This window comes from Zonotrichia albicollis, chromosome 1 (genome assembly GCF_047830755.1).
Source record: "Zonotrichia albicollis isolate bZonAlb1 chromosome 1, bZonAlb1.hap1, whole genome shotgun sequence".
Classification (NCBI taxonomy): Eukaryota; Metazoa; Chordata; class Aves; order Passeriformes; family Passerellidae; genus Zonotrichia; species Zonotrichia albicollis.
Window position 1 is genome coordinate 33,748,312 of NC_133819.1, and position 20,822 is coordinate 33,769,133.

General features: G+C 36.1%; 1 protein-coding gene across 1 annotated transcript in view; it reads right to left on the minus strand.

Annotated features, from left to right (window-relative positions):
• The window catches only part of SKAP2 (src kinase associated phosphoprotein 2), a 118,888-nt gene that overhangs the window by 20,902 nt on the left and 77,164 nt on the right, over positions 1–20,822 (minus strand). The window contains exons 7-9 of the mRNA XM_005480886.4: positions 19,337–19,461; positions 18,367–18,430; positions 17,868–17,972 (exon numbers count right to left, since the gene is read on the minus strand). Coding sequence (XP_005480943.1) covers positions 17,868–17,972; positions 18,367–18,430; positions 19,337–19,461 — 294 coding nt within the window. The remainder of the gene's footprint in view (positions 1–17,867; positions 17,973–18,366; positions 18,431–19,336; positions 19,462–20,822) is intronic.

Consider the following 20,822-nt stretch of genomic DNA (forward strand, 5'->3'; position numbering starts at 1 on the left):
CTAGGAGGCACTGTCATTCTGTGGGTTCCCTACCATGGTTACACCCCTCACAGGGAGTAGTACCCCAGTATCAGTCACATTTTCTAGAATTTCTCCCTTTTCCCAGAAAAAAAACACCTTCATCCAACACACAGGCTATCATATTATTCTTTCATTAAACAGATGTTAATATTCCTTGTTACTGAATGTTTGGACCTAAAGCACTTGCTGTGTTGAATGTCCTATGACTCTATCACTTGTCATGGTCATCAGACCAGTTTAAACTGAGGACTGACTCCAGTAGAGGGTATCTCAACTAAAGTAATGCAGCATCAGAGGTTTGAAGAGACTTTTTTGTAAGGGACTGCTGAATACATGTAAGGTACTGCTGAATACATGTAAACTGCATTGTGAATTTACAGAAAATATTTAGAATATATGTATTCTTCTGAAATATTTATTTCCTAGAAACAAGAGTTGACCAGATCCACATCTGGTCAATATGAAAATTTCTGAATCAAAGCTCTTTGAATTCCAAAAGGTGTCCAGGTCAAGTAAAAAACTCACCATATTTGTATACTGATTTGGAGCTCAACCATCCCCACTCATCCCACCTTGCTTTACACTACAGAGTTGTCACAGAGAGGACAAAGTTGCAGGTACAATTAGATTGGAAAAGGCACTCCAGAGGCATGGTGGACATGGTCCAGCTGCTAATGGCCATTCAGTCCATGGTATCAGGCTGAAGCAATGGCATAGGAAGCCTCATCTGAAACATGCACAACAAATATCAGGTCCTTGGCACAAACCTCTGCTTTATGAATCTGTTGCAAATGGTTCACACTGTTTGCTAATGCAATTATGTTCAGAGTGGAGCAGTTGAAGTAGGCTTGGCTTAGGGTAGTAAAAGAGAATCTGTGGTTCTTAACTCATGTTTTCTGATATTACGGCCTGAAGCAGTTACTACGTGCAGGCGGTGTCCTTTAAACACAGCAACCTCGATTACCTCAGGAATTACAGCTGCAGTCTGATGCAACATGCATAACTTTGTGTTGCAACATGGCACAGAGTCAAAAGATTAAAAATCAAATTTAAAAATACAGTAGAAATACTTCTGGTTTTTTAAGATATTGTGCATAAGGAGTCATGCATACCTTCAAAATAATCTGTTCCAGTTTTTCATCTGTATATCTTCTTCACACCATCACTATCACTGCAGAGAGAAAATACTCTTTTCCACCTTCTCATTATGTCAAAATGAGACTAATCTACACTAACGAAACCAATGAACCCTTTCAGAGCTGTAGATCCTAAGAACTCCTGAGATATAGATTATGTTCCATACTATGCTGATACTTAGAGACCTTAATGGCAAACAACCTACAAAATTCTTGTGACAATGCAACAAGGAACTAAATATATTTGTTAAAGTTTTTCTTCAGTTAGTACATCGAAGTTGTTAAAAATAATTTACTTATTTAATTTGCAGTTTGAAAAAAAACCAGAAAAATAATCACCTAATCACATATGATTCTACCATCTACAAAATTTTAAAAGTGAACAATGAACCCTACATTTGCTGAGGTTTTTTTTTTATATAAATCCACATAAGGGAGGAAGGAAAAAAGACTGAACTACTTAAGTATAAAATGGATAAGTTTGGCTTGAACAGTGCATTCCTCCAATGGAATGTGGTATCTCTATGATAAACATGCATAAATTTAGCAGTTTCCTCTACTAACATGTTACCTAACCATCTTTTTACATTAGATTCTAATGTAATGCAGTTATTATTTGGTATTCTATTGCCTTATAGTTTCTGACACATTCTCATTGCACAATACTAGTTTACACCTTGAATAATCCCAGTTTGTGAGTTAATGTATTCTATTCAATGCTTTGATTACAGTAAACAAAACCAGCTCAGCTATGCAGCAAAATCTACCAAACCACACAGATGGTTATAAGCTTCTCATTGTGTGGTTTCCATAGCAATCATATTGCAAATCTGGAAGCTTCTTGCAAATAAGCAGCTTGTATTTACATGCCTCTCGGCTGCAGCACGGAACATGACAACAAGTGAAGTTATTATTCCTATCACATATTGTTAGCAACATGACTGGAAGATGTTTTGATCAGTTCAGATAAAAAGTACTGCAGTGAACTAATTTTTCATCTATTTCATAATGATACAAGCAATCAGACACTTGTAATGCACATTCATGTCTCTTCATTTGAAATTTCAGTGTAGTGTCAGAAGGTTATAAGCATACAAACAAGTCTTGTAAGATAGACACCCCACAAAAATTTTTTATTATTAAATAAACAATTTAAAAAACTACATAGTGTCTTTACTATTGTACTTGGCAGGGAGAACAGATGCATGCAAAAAAACTAGGTGTGTACATGAACTCCGCTGACACTGAGTATCACAGGTCTACACTGTTCTGCCCAAGAGGAAGTAAAAGAAATAATGGCATGTTAACACCAAGACACTCCACGCTGTTTTTTTGCTGCCAAATAATGACTCCACACAAATGCAAACAAGAAATGTGTAACCCAAATAAATGCTTACCATGGGAAAGAGTCAAAATCTTTTCTGCCCAGAATTTACAGTTTTATGAATTGATCCACCCCCCATATCAGATGGATTATTACCCTAATAAGAAACATAAATCAACCCAGCTACATTTTTTTTTAATTAGCAAGAATTGGCTTTTCTAAAAACAAGAGTATTTGTTCAGAGAAACATTTAATATTTCCAGAAAAGCAGCAATAAATCCACAAAATTTAAGAAGAAGATTGTTTATATAGTTTGGCCAAACTGACATCTTCTGCTAGCATTTGTGAGGTCTGGTGACCATCTGGGTCAAAGGAATAAGTATTAATGCCCTGTTTTATGCAGGGCCAGCAAATTGCCCTACCTGAGGTCAGTGCTCCCCAGCCTTGGGGATGTCGGGTTCTCTGCAGCATTCTCACCTGTACAGGCCTGTACACTTCACCCAAAGTTTTAGAGTTTTAGCCTAAGCAGCTTCACAGAAAATCTAGTAGGCTTACTTGCCTTGGTTTGTGTATTTATAATGGAAGGGATTTTCATCTCTGGCATCGTTTAGACTCCAGATCCACCCATTATATATGAGAGAGATCTATCTGTACAAAGAGACCTTCAAATGCAATTAGCAAATCTCCAACTTTGATAATACTCCAATATTCCCAAAGATCTGTCCCTTTCCCCCAGCTCCTCTGGGACATGGCAGTTTACTGGAAGATTTACATAAAGCTTCTTGACATTTCACCTCACAATTAGCAGCCTAGTGTACTCTGTAAACAATAAAGCAGTTTGGAAAAGGCTGCTGAAGGTGCTATTGTCTAGCCATAGTGTGAGTTCTTGGGGGCAGCAGAGACGGGGAGACAGACTCTTGTTTTATTAAAGCTCCACCTGACTGTACAACAGTGCATGGTTTGAGAAGGAAAATGCCTCCAGGGCAGTGAGAGAAGTGGGAAATAAGTTGTCTGCTAGAGAAGAGATAATAAATGTGAGAATTTCTTACCATGACAGAAAAGAGGACATTTTATTGCAACTGCTATGGGTCAGCTAGTTGCCACCCAACAGCTCAAACAAAAAAAGTTATATTCCTATTTGGCAAACTTGAGTGTAAAAAAAAAGCAATTCCACAACACAAGCAGAATGATAGAAACAGGTCCCCTAACACAGGCTAAACACTGGGATTGCAGACAAGATGGCATCAACATATGCCAGCAGAAGCAGAAGTTGCACCTGACTAAACGGTCATCATTGTGTTCAGAAATATGATGGGAAACAGGCAGTACAGAACTGTATTCCAAAAGAATACAGAAAGAGATCTCTGGGTTATGAACAATATAAAAATACATCTTAAAGAAAAATAATCTGCATACTGAGATGCTTCAGTTTTAGTTGACAACAACCCATGCCGATTCCTAACCCAAATTTCTCCCAACACATGGTGATCCAAGTCTGACTCCAAGATGGAGGCAAAGGTTTCACTCAAATATACCACCATCTAAACAGGATGGGACCTCCAGCTAACACTTCTGCACAAGTTTTAACCAGCTCTTTGAAAACAACCATTATCTAAAGTAAGGTTAAATATACACACCACTCTTCCCAACCAGCAGACAGTAAAAGAAGTCTGCTATTAATATTAACAATGTCCTGACTTCTCAATGGCCTTGAATAAGTAGCACTGGCTTTACAAAGTGAAAAGGCTAGAATAACAAAATGACTTTGGGAGAGGTGGGATCTGTGGAAATTGCTCAGTCTAACACCCTGCTCTAACTCAGAAAGTTAGATCAGGTTTCTAGGAAACAACATTTGGCCTCTTTTGGTACTGCACACTAAACTGTTCAGCAGTTTAAAAGGGCCTGTGCATTTTAATAGCTCACGTATGACACAGCTGAAGCTAATGACTTTCTAGAACAGGATTAGCTCAAATTACTCAGTTTTGTCCAGATCTTGCCAAGTCTCCAGATGTGAGGCTTCCTGTACTCCTTGAGAAATCCTGCACTTTTTTTTCCCTCAGTTGCTCTCTTTTTATCTTTAAAAGGTGCTACTGTGCACCACTGTTACTCCCAGTTGTCTAAGCAATAACTAAACCAGCCAGCTCAGCTACACGTGAAGCACTGCCTCCTGTTGAGAAGACCTCGAGAAAGTTTCCTCATCATCCTCACAGAAAAGGTTAGTAGATTTTGTTGTAAATTAACTCAGGATCACTATTGCAAGAGAAGGAGAAGTCACATGGGAGTAGTGGAATGTCATTTAGACATTTGCAGGAGAAAAAAACTCTCTCAAAACAACCTTTCTGTGGCACCACCCAGTGAATCTTAGCACATGTAGTGGTCTGGCTTTACCAAAACCAAAAAGCAGACACAACATCCCTTCCCTAAGAAAAGTATTTTGGAGTTACAGCATTTGTTAAACTAAAGAGTAAAGTAAAAAAAAAAATTCCCAGTCCCACTAAGGACAACTAGCAAACACACTTTATGGCTGTGATTCTCTAGTGTTGAACAGAGTAACATTTGAATCATATAACTGTTGCTATGAAGAATAATAACAGAGAGAAGTAACAGAAAGAAATGAGTGCATTTGGAGAACTGTTTGAGAGAAAAAAAGTATCTCTTTCTAAATACATCTGTGAAAAAGACACCACATTTTTCCTATATTACCACACACACGGGAATTCACATGAACTATAGTAGCACAATGGTTTTTTAAAAAATCACATTTTTAAAAGATGAAACATATTTTTTGGCCTCTCACTATTTTACTGGAAAAAACAAGAAACAAGTGATCAAAGAGCACATCTCTGGAGGAAAAACAGCTACTCTCACACACACACAAAAAAAATAAATACAAAAGCCATTTTTGGCAAGGTCATCCATAGTTGCTGCTAAGTGGATCTTCACACTTTACTCTGAGCCTTTTACCAATTTTCATGAAATCTAGGAGAATGCTTTGCTTTACTTACCTTTTCTACTTGCTGAGACCTAAATATATGTTAGCACCTTTCCTCTTTCTTTTTTTTTCCTTCCCCCAGTACCAAATATTCCAGTAACTTTGCTTCCCTGCCTTTGCCCCATTCTGTAGTCACAGCCAATATCCTCTTCAGATCCCACAATTTTGTACATTTACCAAACACAGAAGTTGTTGGTATGAAAGTGGCTGTGTCTAGGGCTTCACAAGGCCCGTCAGATTTTAAGAAAAAGCTGTCAAAATGGCAGGAAAAATATTCTCAATCACCCGAATGACCAAACAGAATATATCACAGGGACAACTGAATAATCCACAGAGGTGCAGGCAATTCCCAGTTCCAGTTATGAATATATTAAGATTTCATGAACTCAGCTTCCTGCTTGGAGCTCTCCTTGCAAATAAGCAATCTTCAGTCATGTTTTGAGTGACAGCTCAATTCAATTTGGTTGGCCACTTCCTTGCACTAGTCTTCCAAACAACAAATAATCTAAAATCTCTGATTAAAACCAAATCAAATCAAACCAAACAGAATCTTCTAAATCTTTTTACATACTCTACATTCCTTTTTTTCTTTTTTTTTTTTGGGTGGGGGGTAACATAGATGCAAAAGAATTAAGAGTTTTTCAATTCAAAGTTAAAGTAGGAAAAAAATTGCTAGTCTGACAGAACTAGGAGAAAGAGAAGCATGTCAAATCTGTTACACCAATAGCAAGCTTTGGAGGAGAGGAGATATAAAAAAAGGCAGATAAAGCAGGAGTATCTACCAGGGAAGACCACTTAGAACGCCTAAATTTGTGATATTAACATTTATTTGACAAAATTATCTAATTATTATTAATAAAATTCAATATAAATATGCCAAAGTCCAATGTGCGCTGCATAGAAATAAGAGATGGGTTTTGCACTGACCTTTTTATTTCCTCATAAAGAAAGATCTGATAACAGTAATTCTTCTCAAGAGAAAAGATAAAGGTCATCAAAGCAAGTTCATCGTGGATATGCACACAATGATTCTAATGAAGAATAAAAGAAATTATAGAGATCCACTTCCAGAAACTCATTCATTGATTTCCCATTTTCACATTCACAGACACTTTGTATTTACAAATAAAGTCACTGTTACGGCATTTTTTTGTCAGAAATCAAGTATTTGTCTAATGCTATATGCTGAGTGAACTGGTCAGAATATATTAAAATCAGAAATCAAAAAATTGTTTGATAGGCCATCAAAGAAGGTGAAAATTTCATAAGTGATTACAAAATACAGCTCAGTAGAAATTCCTCAAGTCTTACTAGGTACTTTTTTTAATCTTACCTTTATTTTTTTGATCAAGATATTAGGTAACAACTTCCACACCTAAACAGAAGCATCTCTGAAGATAAAGTTTCATGCTAAATTTCAACAAAAGCACAATTTTGGCTCTACTTCCAAAATTGTTCCTAAAGCCTCAATTTTGGCCTCCCAAATTGAGGGCATAGGCATCCTACATAAATCCATACTTAAACATTCAAAGAAAGAATAAAATATTTTATAACTCTACTCTTAACAGGTCTCAACAATGTAGAGGAAAATCTTTTGGATTTTAGTGTTTCTACATGCTCATCTAATTATTTGTCTGATGAACAAAAAATGCTTCCTTCTCTGTTCCCCATCACCCTAGCAAAAAAAATAGTTACCATTATTGGACAGAATGCAAATTAGTTTCTCAAAGGGACAGAACAAACAATAATTTTTAAGTTTATTCCATAGTTCTGTTGTAGGTTCACAGGAATCTGTGCTAGAGATTGCTTGCCTAAATATGTGTGGCATGTACATAAGAATATTCTTCTAAACATAAGAAAAATTTATATTAATTCACTGTAACTAAAATAAATTTGTTTGTTCTCTCAACCTGTAATAGCTCTTAGCTATGTAAATAATTTAAGTGTTCAATATGACATTTTATAAACCTTATAATTAAAATGTTTTGCTAAAATAAATGTGGTGGCTGTTAAAATCTACATAGAAAGTATAAATAGTTCCCAATGTAAATACATTTAGCAATCAAATATTCAATTAACTAATCTATACTGTATAACTCTGTACTACACTGTTATTTGACAACCGTGTACAGCAGTTATATTTCTCAAGCTCAAATTTATATGATAGAAAAAGTCTGTAAATGTCAAGTAAAGTTTCTCATAATCATTGATCAGCAGCAAGTCTTAAATTTAAAAGCCATTTCTGAAAACTACATATTCTTAATTATGACAAATGGGACTTGACACAAAATTTACATACATACAATTCATAAAGCCTCTTGCTCAAACCACATAATATCCTATAATAATCTGCAAGGTTAATGTATTTAAATTTATAGTATGATTCCTGAACTTACTCAAAAAAGGGACAAAAGGCAAGGCATAGCTCATGTCAGGGAAATGAAACACAATACAGTTGTTGGCATGTTTCCACAAGCTAAGTCTGGCTCCCAGATGCTTCTCTTGTAACTCCTTTAAAAATGTTATACCAGGACATTTTTGCATTCCCTGTGTTGATCACTAACTGCACACTGACAAAAAAAATTTCAGCAGTTTTCACCCTATGGGTATTTTCATTGAAAATAACAAACCCTCACTACTGCTCTTTTCCACTGTTTATGGGCCAGGCCATTAAACAAAATTATGTCAACTACACTAAATCCTTTCTCCAACTAAAATGATGAAATGAAGTGAAAATACTATTGCTGTGATTCACTAGTATCAGGTTAAATGAGAAATATGCAGAAAATTACACTTGCAATGCAGACTGTTTACAAGTATCACATTAGGGATAACAGTCCCATATTAATCTCTACAAATGCTATCCCATTCTTCATTTCTCATACATTAGGTCCATACTGGGACCCACCACTCCAGAGGTCAGCTCTTACTGGCCCTACACACCACAAGCCACAATGCACCTCAGAGAGAAGAGGCAGGACACTGGGACATGGCAATAATTCATATGCAGGAGATGACAACTGCTCCCCAGGCAGCTCCCCAGGTCAGTGTGGGATTGGCATGCAGATGTATCTCAAAAGAACCGATGGTTCCTGGAGTTCCATACTACTAGAATTCACTACAAGATGGTGCTTTTGGACTGCCAGAAACACAACACAGTCCCAGGTGCACCGTAAGAGCACTACTTGTATGTCTGAGATAGGCAGTTTATCCAGGTTTACATAGGTTTTATGACCTGTATGGAAGTGATAACAAAATCATACCTGTCTTGAACTTTTGTTAACTGACTTGTCTGAAACTGCTGTTCAACATCTACTGGTGGAAATGTGCCACTTCTTATCAGAGAATCATACAATCATTTGGATTAGGAATAACCTCTAAGATATCTCATTCCAACACCCATGCCATGGGCAGGGACAGCTTCCACTGGATCATGTTCCTCAAAGCTGCACACAACCCACCCTAACACAGTTCCAGCAATGTGGGGCATCTACAACTTCTCTGGACAACCTGCTCCAGTGCCTCACCATCCTCACAGCAAAGTATTTCTTCCCAATATTCCTTAATTTTTAAGGAAGTAAAATTTGAGTGGTGTATGCAAACAAGATAAATTCAGTTAGTATATTTTAGGACAATGGAAGCACAACCCTCACGCTAGGATCCACAGGCTTTCCGGTAGATAATGCTTTCTTTTGAAAATGCAATTCCTCCCTTTGATCCCCAGTTCTATGTTAAGATTCAAGGACAGAATAATTGTTACAGACTGCTAAGACAGAACACTTCCATAACCCAAAGATGGAAGTATTGGAACATCTTCTTTAAGGTTATTGTAAATTCCAGAGATCCTAAACTAGTTTTCATTAAAACACAGTTTTTAGGTGGAGGAAAAGTTAAGACTTAAAAAAAAGGACTGAAACAAAACATCCGCTGTGACAACCATCCCCTTTCTCAATAAGAAGACTGTCTTCCTATCTTGCCATTTAACACACATCTCACTGACTTGCCAAAAAACTTTCCTCAGTCTCTTCCGACTTCTTAAGAAAAGATTCTGCCCTTTGCTGCTGAAGCTTACCTGTGTGCCCGCACCCTGCACTTTCCTGGAGCATCCTTCTGTCGCCTCTAGGGCACAGCAGACTGCGACATCTTGCCCTCTCTGCCTGGTCCACCATGTGGTCCAGGAGCTGGACCCTGCTGACCATTTTCCTTTCCTAGGAGCAACCATCCTGTTTCTTTCAAAAACTTGTAGCCAGCCCAGGGAGCAGCAGCCAAGACAAGGAAACAAGCAGCCTTTTCCTGTGTTACCTGCTTTATATATGTGTAAACTAAACATGACATCTATTGCGAACACAATATACCCCAACACACAAACAAATCAGATATACATGCATACAGCCAGAAAAATTCACAAGACTCTGGTTAATTGGTAGTATTTTCTTTGGTTAATGCCTCCATTTTGAGGAGAGTGGGAAGAAAAGTGAGTAGCAAACTGAAAGGAAAAGACAATTACAAGAGGATTTATGCTGATGCATTTCTTAAGGCTGAAAAATTCAAATCAGATATTTGCATCTACAGTAACAGAATGATTAATTCAGCCTTTAGAGCCCACCTTGCTGGGTCTTATTTGAGAATTCACTTGTACAAATTATGGTTTTTTAATAGCTACCTTGTGGAAACCAGAAAAGTTGAGAAGCGATAGCCTGAGGCACCATATAACCTCTGGTTGTTCGTTTCTCAAAATACTCTATCTAATGGTTTTAATAGCCTGATATGCAGTCATTCATCACAAATTCAAAAAATTAAGGTTCTTTGATCTATCTAGATAGTATTTATCACATTTATACCCAAGCAGTAGAATGGACCCAATACTTATTTCTATTTCCATAAATATATTTAATAAAATTTAAATTTTACTTCTAACAATAAACTGCAGCAACTCCCCAAATTTATGTTTAATAAACTAGCTCACATAACAAGACATCTTCTCTGAATGCTTACATAAAGTGTATTCCTCTGCTTCTTAATTACATTAAAACAGTGCCACCATAGAAAACTTTGCTTTCAAAAGAAAATACTTTGGGTCCACAACCCATTGAAGACATGCATGCATAACAAAGCTTTGTTCACATTTAACATGAAGCCAGCTGCCAGAAACAGAATCAACACTGAAAAAACTATGATACAAATAAAATTACTTTGTGTGACTTTTTTCTTGACACAATGACAAGTTTTTCTGAGACAGGATTCTGTCTCTTAATAACAAACAGTTTTTGTCACATACTGTTCACATCAGACTGGTTTTACAAATCAATAGAGTCATTGTTTAATGCTGGTACACTGAAAATAGAATCAAAATTACTGACCAGTACCTGCAATAAAACAACTTTCCATAAGTGAATTCATTTCAATAATTTGTGAGCTAATTACTTTTTGAAGGAGTTCTTTAAACATAGAAAAGTATGATTAAAAGTACCTCCATTTTTCATATGTCTTCTAATTTTAAGCAAGTAAGTTTTAATATGCCACTAGACACCAAGATTTTTAGTGGTGTATTTTTTGTCGGCTTTGGTTTAGGTTTTTGGACTGATTGGATTTTCGGGTACTTCTCTTTTAAAGTCTGAAATACATAAATAAAATCCAGCATTTGCTAATGTGAGACTTTGATAAACAAAGCCTTTCCCATATGAACTCCTTCAATGTATTCTAAGAGTTGACCACAATATCAGGAAAATAATTTCTATTTTCTCTACCTGTAAACTCTGAAATCTATGAAGCCTGAAACATCTGAAAACTATGAGTTTCTCATGCAGTTCCAAGGGAGGAGAACAAATAGCTATCCTTAACAGCACACACTTTCCATTTATTGTAGATAATTTAACTGACTGCTTTGAATCTTGCAACTGACCAAATGCTCTGCAGCAGAGGTATATCACTGAATAAAATGCAAATAAAGAACATTATCAGACCCACCCTAAGTCCAACCAGTCCATATACCTCTCTCATGAAAATGAGACTAAATATGAATACTCAGTTATTGTTCCACTTTTACTGCCTCCTGACTTTTGCAGAAGTGAGTGATGAGGGAGCAGGAGGTGAATTGCACCGTGGACAGTAGGCTTTCTGACAGCTATGGGCCACCTGTTGTTCACAGACGGCCACTTTAGACTCACTTTAAAAGAAATGCAGAAGAGCCTGTGAACCTTATTTTTCCTCACAAAGACCTGCCACTTCCCACTCAGTGGACATCTCACTCTTTTCAGCTACACCAGATTGTCTTACGTCCTCTTCCATCACTGACACCCAACATCAATGGAAAGAAGGGCTCCCTCTTTAGATGTAGAATTACAGTAATTGAAGATAATGCCCAAGCTCTTGTAGCAGACAAAAGCTGAGGTCCAGGTATCAAGTTCCTAACCACCTTGTGGATGCAATGTCTTTAAATATTTTTCTGAATTCATAATTAATGTCTCTGTGAGCATTTAGTACTAGCTGAAGGATAACTTCAAGGCAAATATAAATCCCATAAGAGTATTGCCTCAAAACCCAGAGTGACAGAATTCTGACATGGCTCCATTTCATCAAAGCTGCTGGGATTCAACAATATCCAGTTAAAAGAGATTGCCTTTCAATCATTTCCATGTCTGACACTTAGCAGATTCCAAATCCCAGTGATCAAGACAACAAAACAACATGTCTTAGACCTAAAAAATAAATTTCTTCCTTTATTACTCTCTACACTAATTCATAGTTCACATCTGCTTTTCACTGTTCTTGTATTACTTTAATTGCTTTTGAATTACAGCTGAGTAAGAACACTGTAGCACCCCCTTGTACTTATTCTGGTACTTCACCTATCAGCAAGAAAGTATGTGCAAAAATACTCCCTTTATACAATAATATGTTGGCTAAACAATTGAACAGCACCTCTTAAGAACTCTGAGATCATATTTTTGGAAAAATATATTGTAGAATCCTCATTGTTTTAAAAGAAAAAAAAAATCCCTTGCTGTGTTCTTGAATCTGAAAGATGTTTTCATGGAAATTATTCAAAAAAACTTTCAGAAATTACTTTAAAAACTTATATTTAGTACTGTCCTCAAAAATGCTGATCTTACACACAAGTCTTTTCAACTTCAATTATTCCTGACCCTACTTATATTTTATACTTTGAAATCATCTGCTAATTAAAAGCACTTAGAATTCTTTTTGTGGAAAAAAAATGACAGCACATCAGCATTATATACAACTTCTGGATGAGAACTAAAGAATTCCCTAACTACTGAAGGCAAGCAATAAACACCGCAAGGAATTTGGACCATGTGCCAAGATATGTAATCTTGATGATCACAGGTAACATCTCAGACTCCATAATCACCCATGTCTCTGCTGACTTAAACCTACTCTTCTGGTTTGCAAGGGCAAATTAACAGTTTCTTCTTTAAGCCTACTGGTTTTAGGAACTGCTTGTGCAGTTGTAATGCACACCTGGGACTGCTTGGCACCAAACGCTGTGTTTTGGCCCACACACCCTGACTGTGCTGTAAGAAGCAAAGGTGTCCTGAAAAAGAATTTTCATTAACACAGTGCTGTGAAATCTTCGCTTCTAGTGTCAAGAAGTCAATATATATGACATTATATCTTGAGAAAACAAATATATGCCATGAGTGTTCATGACTGACAGATGAAACTTAAACTCCACTACATAACCATTACTTCTTTCCAAGAAGAGAATATTGGAGAACACGGAGAAATTGGAGAACATGTTGTTTCCCCTCTCCCACCCTCATGCTCATGAAAAGTGTACAACATCATAAAAAAAGTTGCTTCTTCAAAACTGTAGCAGTCCAGCAAGAAAGGATGAAGATGGTATTGTTATGCTGCCTAACTGCAGCAGTTTACCATTAGAAAAAAATAAACCATGAAAGCTGATTAAAGAGACAATCATAAGAAGGAAACAGGATGTTCATTCTCTACCTTCATATTCAATGTCAGAAATGTTCTGAAACAACATCAATGTAATTTTTTAACTATTTAAAATGCTTTGTTTAAAAGAAGCAAACAAATTGAAGTGGTTTTTTGCACAGCACACTTCTCATTGCCTGAAAGTTAAGACATTCCTTACCTTTCCCTGAGCTTTGCCTTAGTTACAGGGTTTCCCTACCTAAGCTTCCAACTATGCTGCAAAACAGAATTATTGCCCCAAAACCTGGGTTTGACAAACAGTTTGGGAGAAGACTGATAACAGGAATCAAAAGACAAACACCAGGTTTCCATTCCCATCACCCTGTGCTCAATCACAGACTGAATCAATCCTCAAGTTTAATTTACCAAAAACTAAGAACTGATGCAAGTTGTATTGGCTGGAGATCATCACAGCACTGGATCTCACCATCCTCATTTCTTTCTCACCTGAAAGTTCTCTGTGTTATGGGCAGGCTAAGAAGAGATGACACAAAGCCCCAATGCCAGTCTTATGGCACATGACAGTGCTTCAGGATTTACAACCTTATCAGCTCTGTAAGGGCTCTGTAAGGGAGTTTTACCTCCATGCAGCAAATAAGTCCAACCAAAATAAGAAGAAAACCTTATCTTTAGAATCATTTTAATGGAAATTATACTGCATACCATGGAAAGTACTGCTATAATGCAGTTTGTGAGGAGAAAGAGAACAAAAGAAAAAAGCCAACACAAAACTGGAAATCAAGATGTTAGATTAGATTAACACCTCTGATTTCCTATTGGGCCAGAGTGTGGTAGACAGCACACAAACTGAGCTGAGTTTGAAGACAGGATTAAGGGGGAAGGCAGTAGTTGGCATTGCAGTTTTGGGTATGTGCTTCCCACAGATGTGAAACCACAGAAGACAATACTAAAGGCCCTTAAAACTATGTCACTGAAACCTCAAGTTAATAAAAAAATTCTGTCTTCAAGGGCTGTAACAGAAGGGAACAACTTTAAAGCTGGCACATGTTCTGTTTTATGACAAGGACAACTCCATTGTTTAAAATCCCACTAAGCTAGAAACTCTATGCATCAATTCAGCTCCACCCAGAACACAAGAGTTATTTAATACTACAGTTTCAGAAGCTATGTTATAGCTTGTAACATTCAGCTGTGGACTGCAAAATTATATATAGTGACTAAGGTAGAAAATAAATAGCTAATTAAGAAAAATGGTCCTTTATTAACAAAATTTTACATTTTGCTTAGCCAAGTTTCCCTCCATGATTTTATTAAAAACCAACAAGATTAAACCCTAGTTTGCTGAAGACAGCATAAAGATTTCTTTTCCTGAAGAATCTTCCAAGGGAAGTTTTACAACTTGGGAATTCTTTGAAAGTTCTGATTTTTTTTTTTTACTTTACCTGAATAACCACAGCAAAACACTGACTAATACTGAGAACCATGAAAATTATCCTTCCATGGTAAATATGAATTTGTATGGGCTATTAAAGAAGAAAGTGACTTAACAGATCAAAAGATTAAATTTCCTACACCTCTTTGTACCCCTCCTAACTATCAAGCTGCCAGCAGACAGTACATGGTGTATACCACTGAAATCTGTGCTTTAGGCTAATAGTCTGTTGGCATTCTGGATACTGGTTTGAACATATCCAGCTTCTGCCTGGAAAATTCATCCACACTGTCTCCTGTCACTAGCAGGAGAAAAAAATAGCTAAGCAATGAGATAGCTAGAGAATACAGTGTCAGTCTGATTACTGTCACAGTTCTCAAAATTTCCCAATTTTCAAAACCATGCAAAAATATCAACATGCTTTTTTTAATACAAAAAAATCTTTATTCAAATACCAAACTAAATATTATCAACTGAACTCGCTTAATTTTCTTCTAAAATGCTGGCATAAAAACACTGGAAAACCACAGAAATGCAAAATTTTACTTACTTGAGAAAATGCAAATTATAACCAAATAAATTATAACATAGTACAATGAGCTGTGCACCTGAAATTCAATATTTATAAAGCTAGTGGATCTGTGAAAACAGAGGATTAGAATCCTCTAACATGAATATGCTTTGAGGATAAAAACAAAGTGGAGATTAATTTCTTCTCCCTCTTCACAAGGATCTAGCATGTTTGCCTTCTGGATTCCAGAGCTTAGCATAGCTTTGCAGCTGTACAAATAATTTTTTTCTGTTCTCTTAGCAGGCATTCCAGATTTCTTATTTGTTCTGTATTATTATGCCAGGTAACAGCAGGGATAATGATGCTCCACCTTTGACCATGAAAGGAAGAAAGTGTAATTCAATTACCTGGGAAAATAGGAAGGACAGCCAAGAGTAATTAAATGCAACCAATCAGGTCTAATTAAAGGAGATGAACCAAACTGGAATGTACTCTTTTATACTCTTTTACCATCAAGTTTAGATGAACAGCTACACAAAAAATAAATAAAGCCTACTCCTGTGAGGTTTATCAACCAGCATTTCATCTAACACTCTTCAATATGATATGAATGAAGAAGAGGACTGCTCTAAGGTCTCAGAGTCATAAGTCTGTAATTCCATTTTAAGTATATGATAAAAGGACTAAGTAATCACCAGAAACCTATTGCAAACTTATGCTTTATTTTTACTTAATTATGTCAACACATCGGAGTCAAAACTAAAAGCTCCACTGTAAGAAGTAAAATGGCCTTTCCTGAGAAGATCACAATTCAAATAGATGAGATGGAAAAAGATTGAGATAAAGGAAGATAATCTCTACTTGATAATATGAAAATGAAGCACACTTCAAGATCACAAGGAAATAAATTAACTAAAAACTGAAACTAAATTTCTTGAACTACCTCTTCTTTGTGATGTTTTTACATTTCAGGTTTATTAGCCACATTAGGAGACAGCAGCTCCCAGAAAACTGTCATAAAAAAAGGGATGCAAGTGAAAATACTCTAATTTCCTACAGAATCACACCAAGGCAGCAATTCACTGAAGACAGAGCTCGAAGAAAAGAACTCAAAGTCTGTATTAACCAATCCCTTCTCCCAGTATTTTATGTGTTACTGCTCCAGATCTACTTACTATCTGACATTCAAATGAACAGATAAGGTAACTGAAGCTAAAAAAAGAGTAATTTATCCCAGGATATATGTAGAGTTTTTTAACAAAAGCATAAGCGAGCATACAAATCCTCATTCTGTAAGAACCTCGACATCCAAAAAGCACTGTAATAAGGTTTGCATGTATCTTGTAGCTATAAAATTAAGCCCAGTAATGTAGTTTTTATATTCACTGCAGAGAGTTTTTCAGCGTGCATGACACACTGCATGTCACTTCAGCAGAAAATGCATTCTGTGTTGAAGTAATCTAGGTACAATTCAAAGATATGGAACAACCCAAAAAACAGCTCCTAAAGAGATATAAATTAATATCTTATAATTTTATGACAGTCATTTTCATGACAGCCTTGTTTATTTCACCCTTTATTCACTGAAATGACCTTAATTTGAAAATCAAGACAAAGTGTAAAATGTTCTTTTCTCCAGTGGTCAGGAAATTCTACCTAATAGATACAGAAGGTTAGTGAGCATCACATGCAACAACTAATTTTTCCTCTCAGATTATTGCTGATAATTGCACTGCTCCAAACAGCAAGGAGTATAGAACTCTATTTCATACAAAGTGATTAATAATTGTCATATCACTTGTTAACTAATGATAACTGAAAATTTGATTTTTTTCCACAACTTCTTAAAATTTAATAAAGAACAGCAACCTTTCTCCTAGTACTTGAATGTCTATAATCAAGAACTTTTGCAAAGCTGTTTTTCTTTTGTTTAGCCATCTGACAGATACAGTTGGACATTTAAAGGCATAATCATTTGACCACATTGGAAAAACCACAGCAAAAAGTTTCTGTATCATCATAGCCATGCTGGAAAACATGAAACAGAACAGTGTCAACACTCATGTTGCTTTCCTTGCAGTTCATTTCCAGTCTTTTCAAACAAACACATTGCTTTCTTGTAGGATTGTAATACCATGTACTAGGCAGAAGCTGGTAACATTTGGAACGACAGAGAACTTCTGCTTAATACAAATGCCAAAATGAATAAAGAAAAAAAATAATGGGCATGTTCCTGGAAAAAGCTTTTCAATTTTTTAATAAAAAAAAATTGCATACCAGAAAATGTTAATGAGCTGAAGGTCCCCTGAGTTCACTTTTACACATTCTGTGCTATTTTGATGCCCCTGCCAAAGAAAACTGTTCTCACTCAGAACTGAAGATATTTTTTTTCAATGTCATAGCAAAATCTGAAATCTAAAAGTATCTTATTCGTCGTGCTACTTTACTCACTTCCTTTAAACCACTCAGAGTTATCGAACTAGAAGCAGAGAAGACAAAATGATCACAAGTCACACAGAATTCAACAATACCTTTAACTTCTTCATAAATGCTATCATCTGTTGCGTCACTGTTCACTTGTCCAACATCATCATATTCCTCTTCCTCCTCCTCAGGAATAGCATTAGATCCCGTATCTATGCAACAGCAGTTTAAAAAGTTAACATCTAGTGGAAAAGAATGCCTAAGCATAAATTTACGCAAAATGAAAACAATTTTTCTATGACCTGCTCCTTCCAGTACATTCTGCTTATTTTTTTTTACACTGTTCAAGGGGTAAGAAAGGGTTTATATGAAGGAGCTTATATAAGGGAGAGCTTTCAAGCTAGATAGTATTCTGGGAGAAAAGCAAAAATCTTGAAGAAAAAGTCATATAAAAGCTGTAATACAATTGAAAATTAGGACTTGCTACTCAAAGCTTGGACATGTGGGAATCCTACAGGTACTAACATGACAGATGAGTAAATGGACAGAACGATTGTCACTAAGCAGTATTGGCAATAAAGGCAACTGCTCTACTGGCTGGCTTACCTTGAATTACAAATTTGACTTGCTGTACCCATTCCTCTGCTTCTTTGGGAGTGGCAGCTGTAAACTATTAAATGCTTATTAATAACTACTAGCAGTAATGTCAAAAACACAACTACAATTTCATTAGCAATAAAAAAAGAGGGAATGTAACATTCCCGTCACTTCCTCCAGAAACCATTAGCAATTCTTTTCATGTCTTCTGGTACTTTTCTTGCAAGGATGCTTCTTATAATGTACAGCTAATTTTGACAAATTTACGTAATTGAAGGAGAGGATGATGGATTTGAAACTCTGATCAGCAGCTGGCAGCTGTGCAGAAAAAAGCTGCTTCTCTTCATCAATGTCAAAGCCAGAACTGATGAACAAAATTTGCCCTTGACAATTAGAAGACACCCATGAATTTCTTTAGACTGCTGGGTACAGTTTTCTTAAAAATGTTCTTGTCAGACTCCAACACACTACCTGACAGCTTAATTAACTGGCTTTCAACCGCAATCTCAGATATTTAAAACTTATTAAACTTACATTCCATATTGATGTCTGGCTGATAGATCTCTGAATTGCACAGCTGATATGTGCCTTTTTGTAGGTTTTCCTTGAAAAGCCATGACCAATACAATATGTATTTAACACTGATACATATTTTAACTTTTTTTTACTATTTAATTCATCCAAGAAATCACATAGACACACTATACAATAGATATTAAAATGGTAATATTGAAATGACCAATAGATAAAGATGATAGATTTCCTTGCTCTTGACCAAAAAGATAATATTTGAACATGTACATACATATGTTTAATCAGATTTTTTTTCCTAATATATGAATATACAATATATGCAAGCAAGGGCTTCCTCTTTTCATTAAGATATCAGTGGCAGTTGTTTCACTGAAATGCTAATTCAGTAACTGGAATTGTAACAGCTTTGTCAATTAAATTTCAAGTCAACATAAAAAAGTCCAACCTGATAAATGCGCTTATCTGGAGCAGAGATTTCAAAACAACAATCTTTCTTCGCATCCTTCCGAAGGCTATTATTCATTCTGATGGTGTAGCCCTCTAAGGCAAATTCACCTTTCTGTTGTTTGTCTGTTGGAGATAAAAAACAAAGTTAGAGCTTCATTTACAACAGTGAATGTAAGTGGCTCAGCAGGTTATCGTTTATTCAGATTTTGTTTTCTATTTCATGAATTTTACAAAGAACACGTAGGTTTTTAGCAAAATGATTAAGTGATGCTTCTGGAGATAAGGCTTTATTTTAAGGGAAGATGTACCCAAAAGTACATTTTTTCTGTAGGATGCCTAAGGAATTCCACAGGGGGATGTTTGCAGATGGTGGTCTTATTTAGTAAGAAGTGCGTGTTATGACACTTGTATCTAGGGAAAGCCAAGAACTGGAACTTGCAAGACACGTTTCCTATAAATCAGTGTCTCTTTCAGGTTCAGTAAACCAATGGGAAAACCTGTCTAGCTCAGAACTTGCTGAGCTCCCTCCTAAACTAACCACTTCACTCAAAAAATAAACTTCAAGCTTCTTTTTAAGAAATTGGAAAAGCTGCTTTTCACATTCTCCCACCCACTCCCAGATGTGCCTTCTTTCAACATGGCAAAAATACAGAATGAATTTTGTTATAAATTCAGGTGTGTGCATCTGTGTTCATTCCAAAAGCCATTCTCTCAAAACAGCAAATGTTTAATTAGCTAATAAAAGTACTGAGCCCTACCACAGTTTATTAGGTACAGCCATGTGGTTGTTTTAAAGGCAATATTCTACTTTTCAAAGGTTCTGGTTTATAAAAGTATCACTTACAGCAGATCTGACTTTAAATACACTGCATGTTGTGCAAGCAGCACCTGTGCACTCCTTTCGAGCCCTTCAAACCAAATTCTACAGCAGATTTTATGTGCTCTGGCATATTTTGGCAAATATTAAAAACAAACCAAAAATGTAAAAGTAATTAAGTTTTGCAATTCCTGCAGATCACAGTGCAGCATTCAAGTGAAGACTGGCATCGTATTTCACATTTTGCACAGGCAAACAAAGAACAAAGTGCAGTTGCATATTTTAAAAATGTCATTTGGTGTCGGGCTTTTTTTACACAGAAGAGAAAAGCATTAATTAACAATAAGCACTAGGCACAGCAGCAAAACTACTTTAAGTATTGCTGAATAGAACTTAGGTGCAAATTGAGCATCCATTGCTTATGCTTGTCAACAAAAGGAGAAAATTTCTACAGTAGATAAAATAGGAAAACTATTGTTTTCAACAAATTTTTGTCATATTTCTGGGAATTTAATAGGAAAGAAAATCTGTTTCCACTCCTGAGAGGGTAAAAATTGGCGAACAAAGCAATGTGAACATACATGGACATGAGGGCATTCATCAGTCAAATATTCTTTCTAATAATCTTATGTGCACATCAACACATATTCTCTGTCCTTCCCACCTT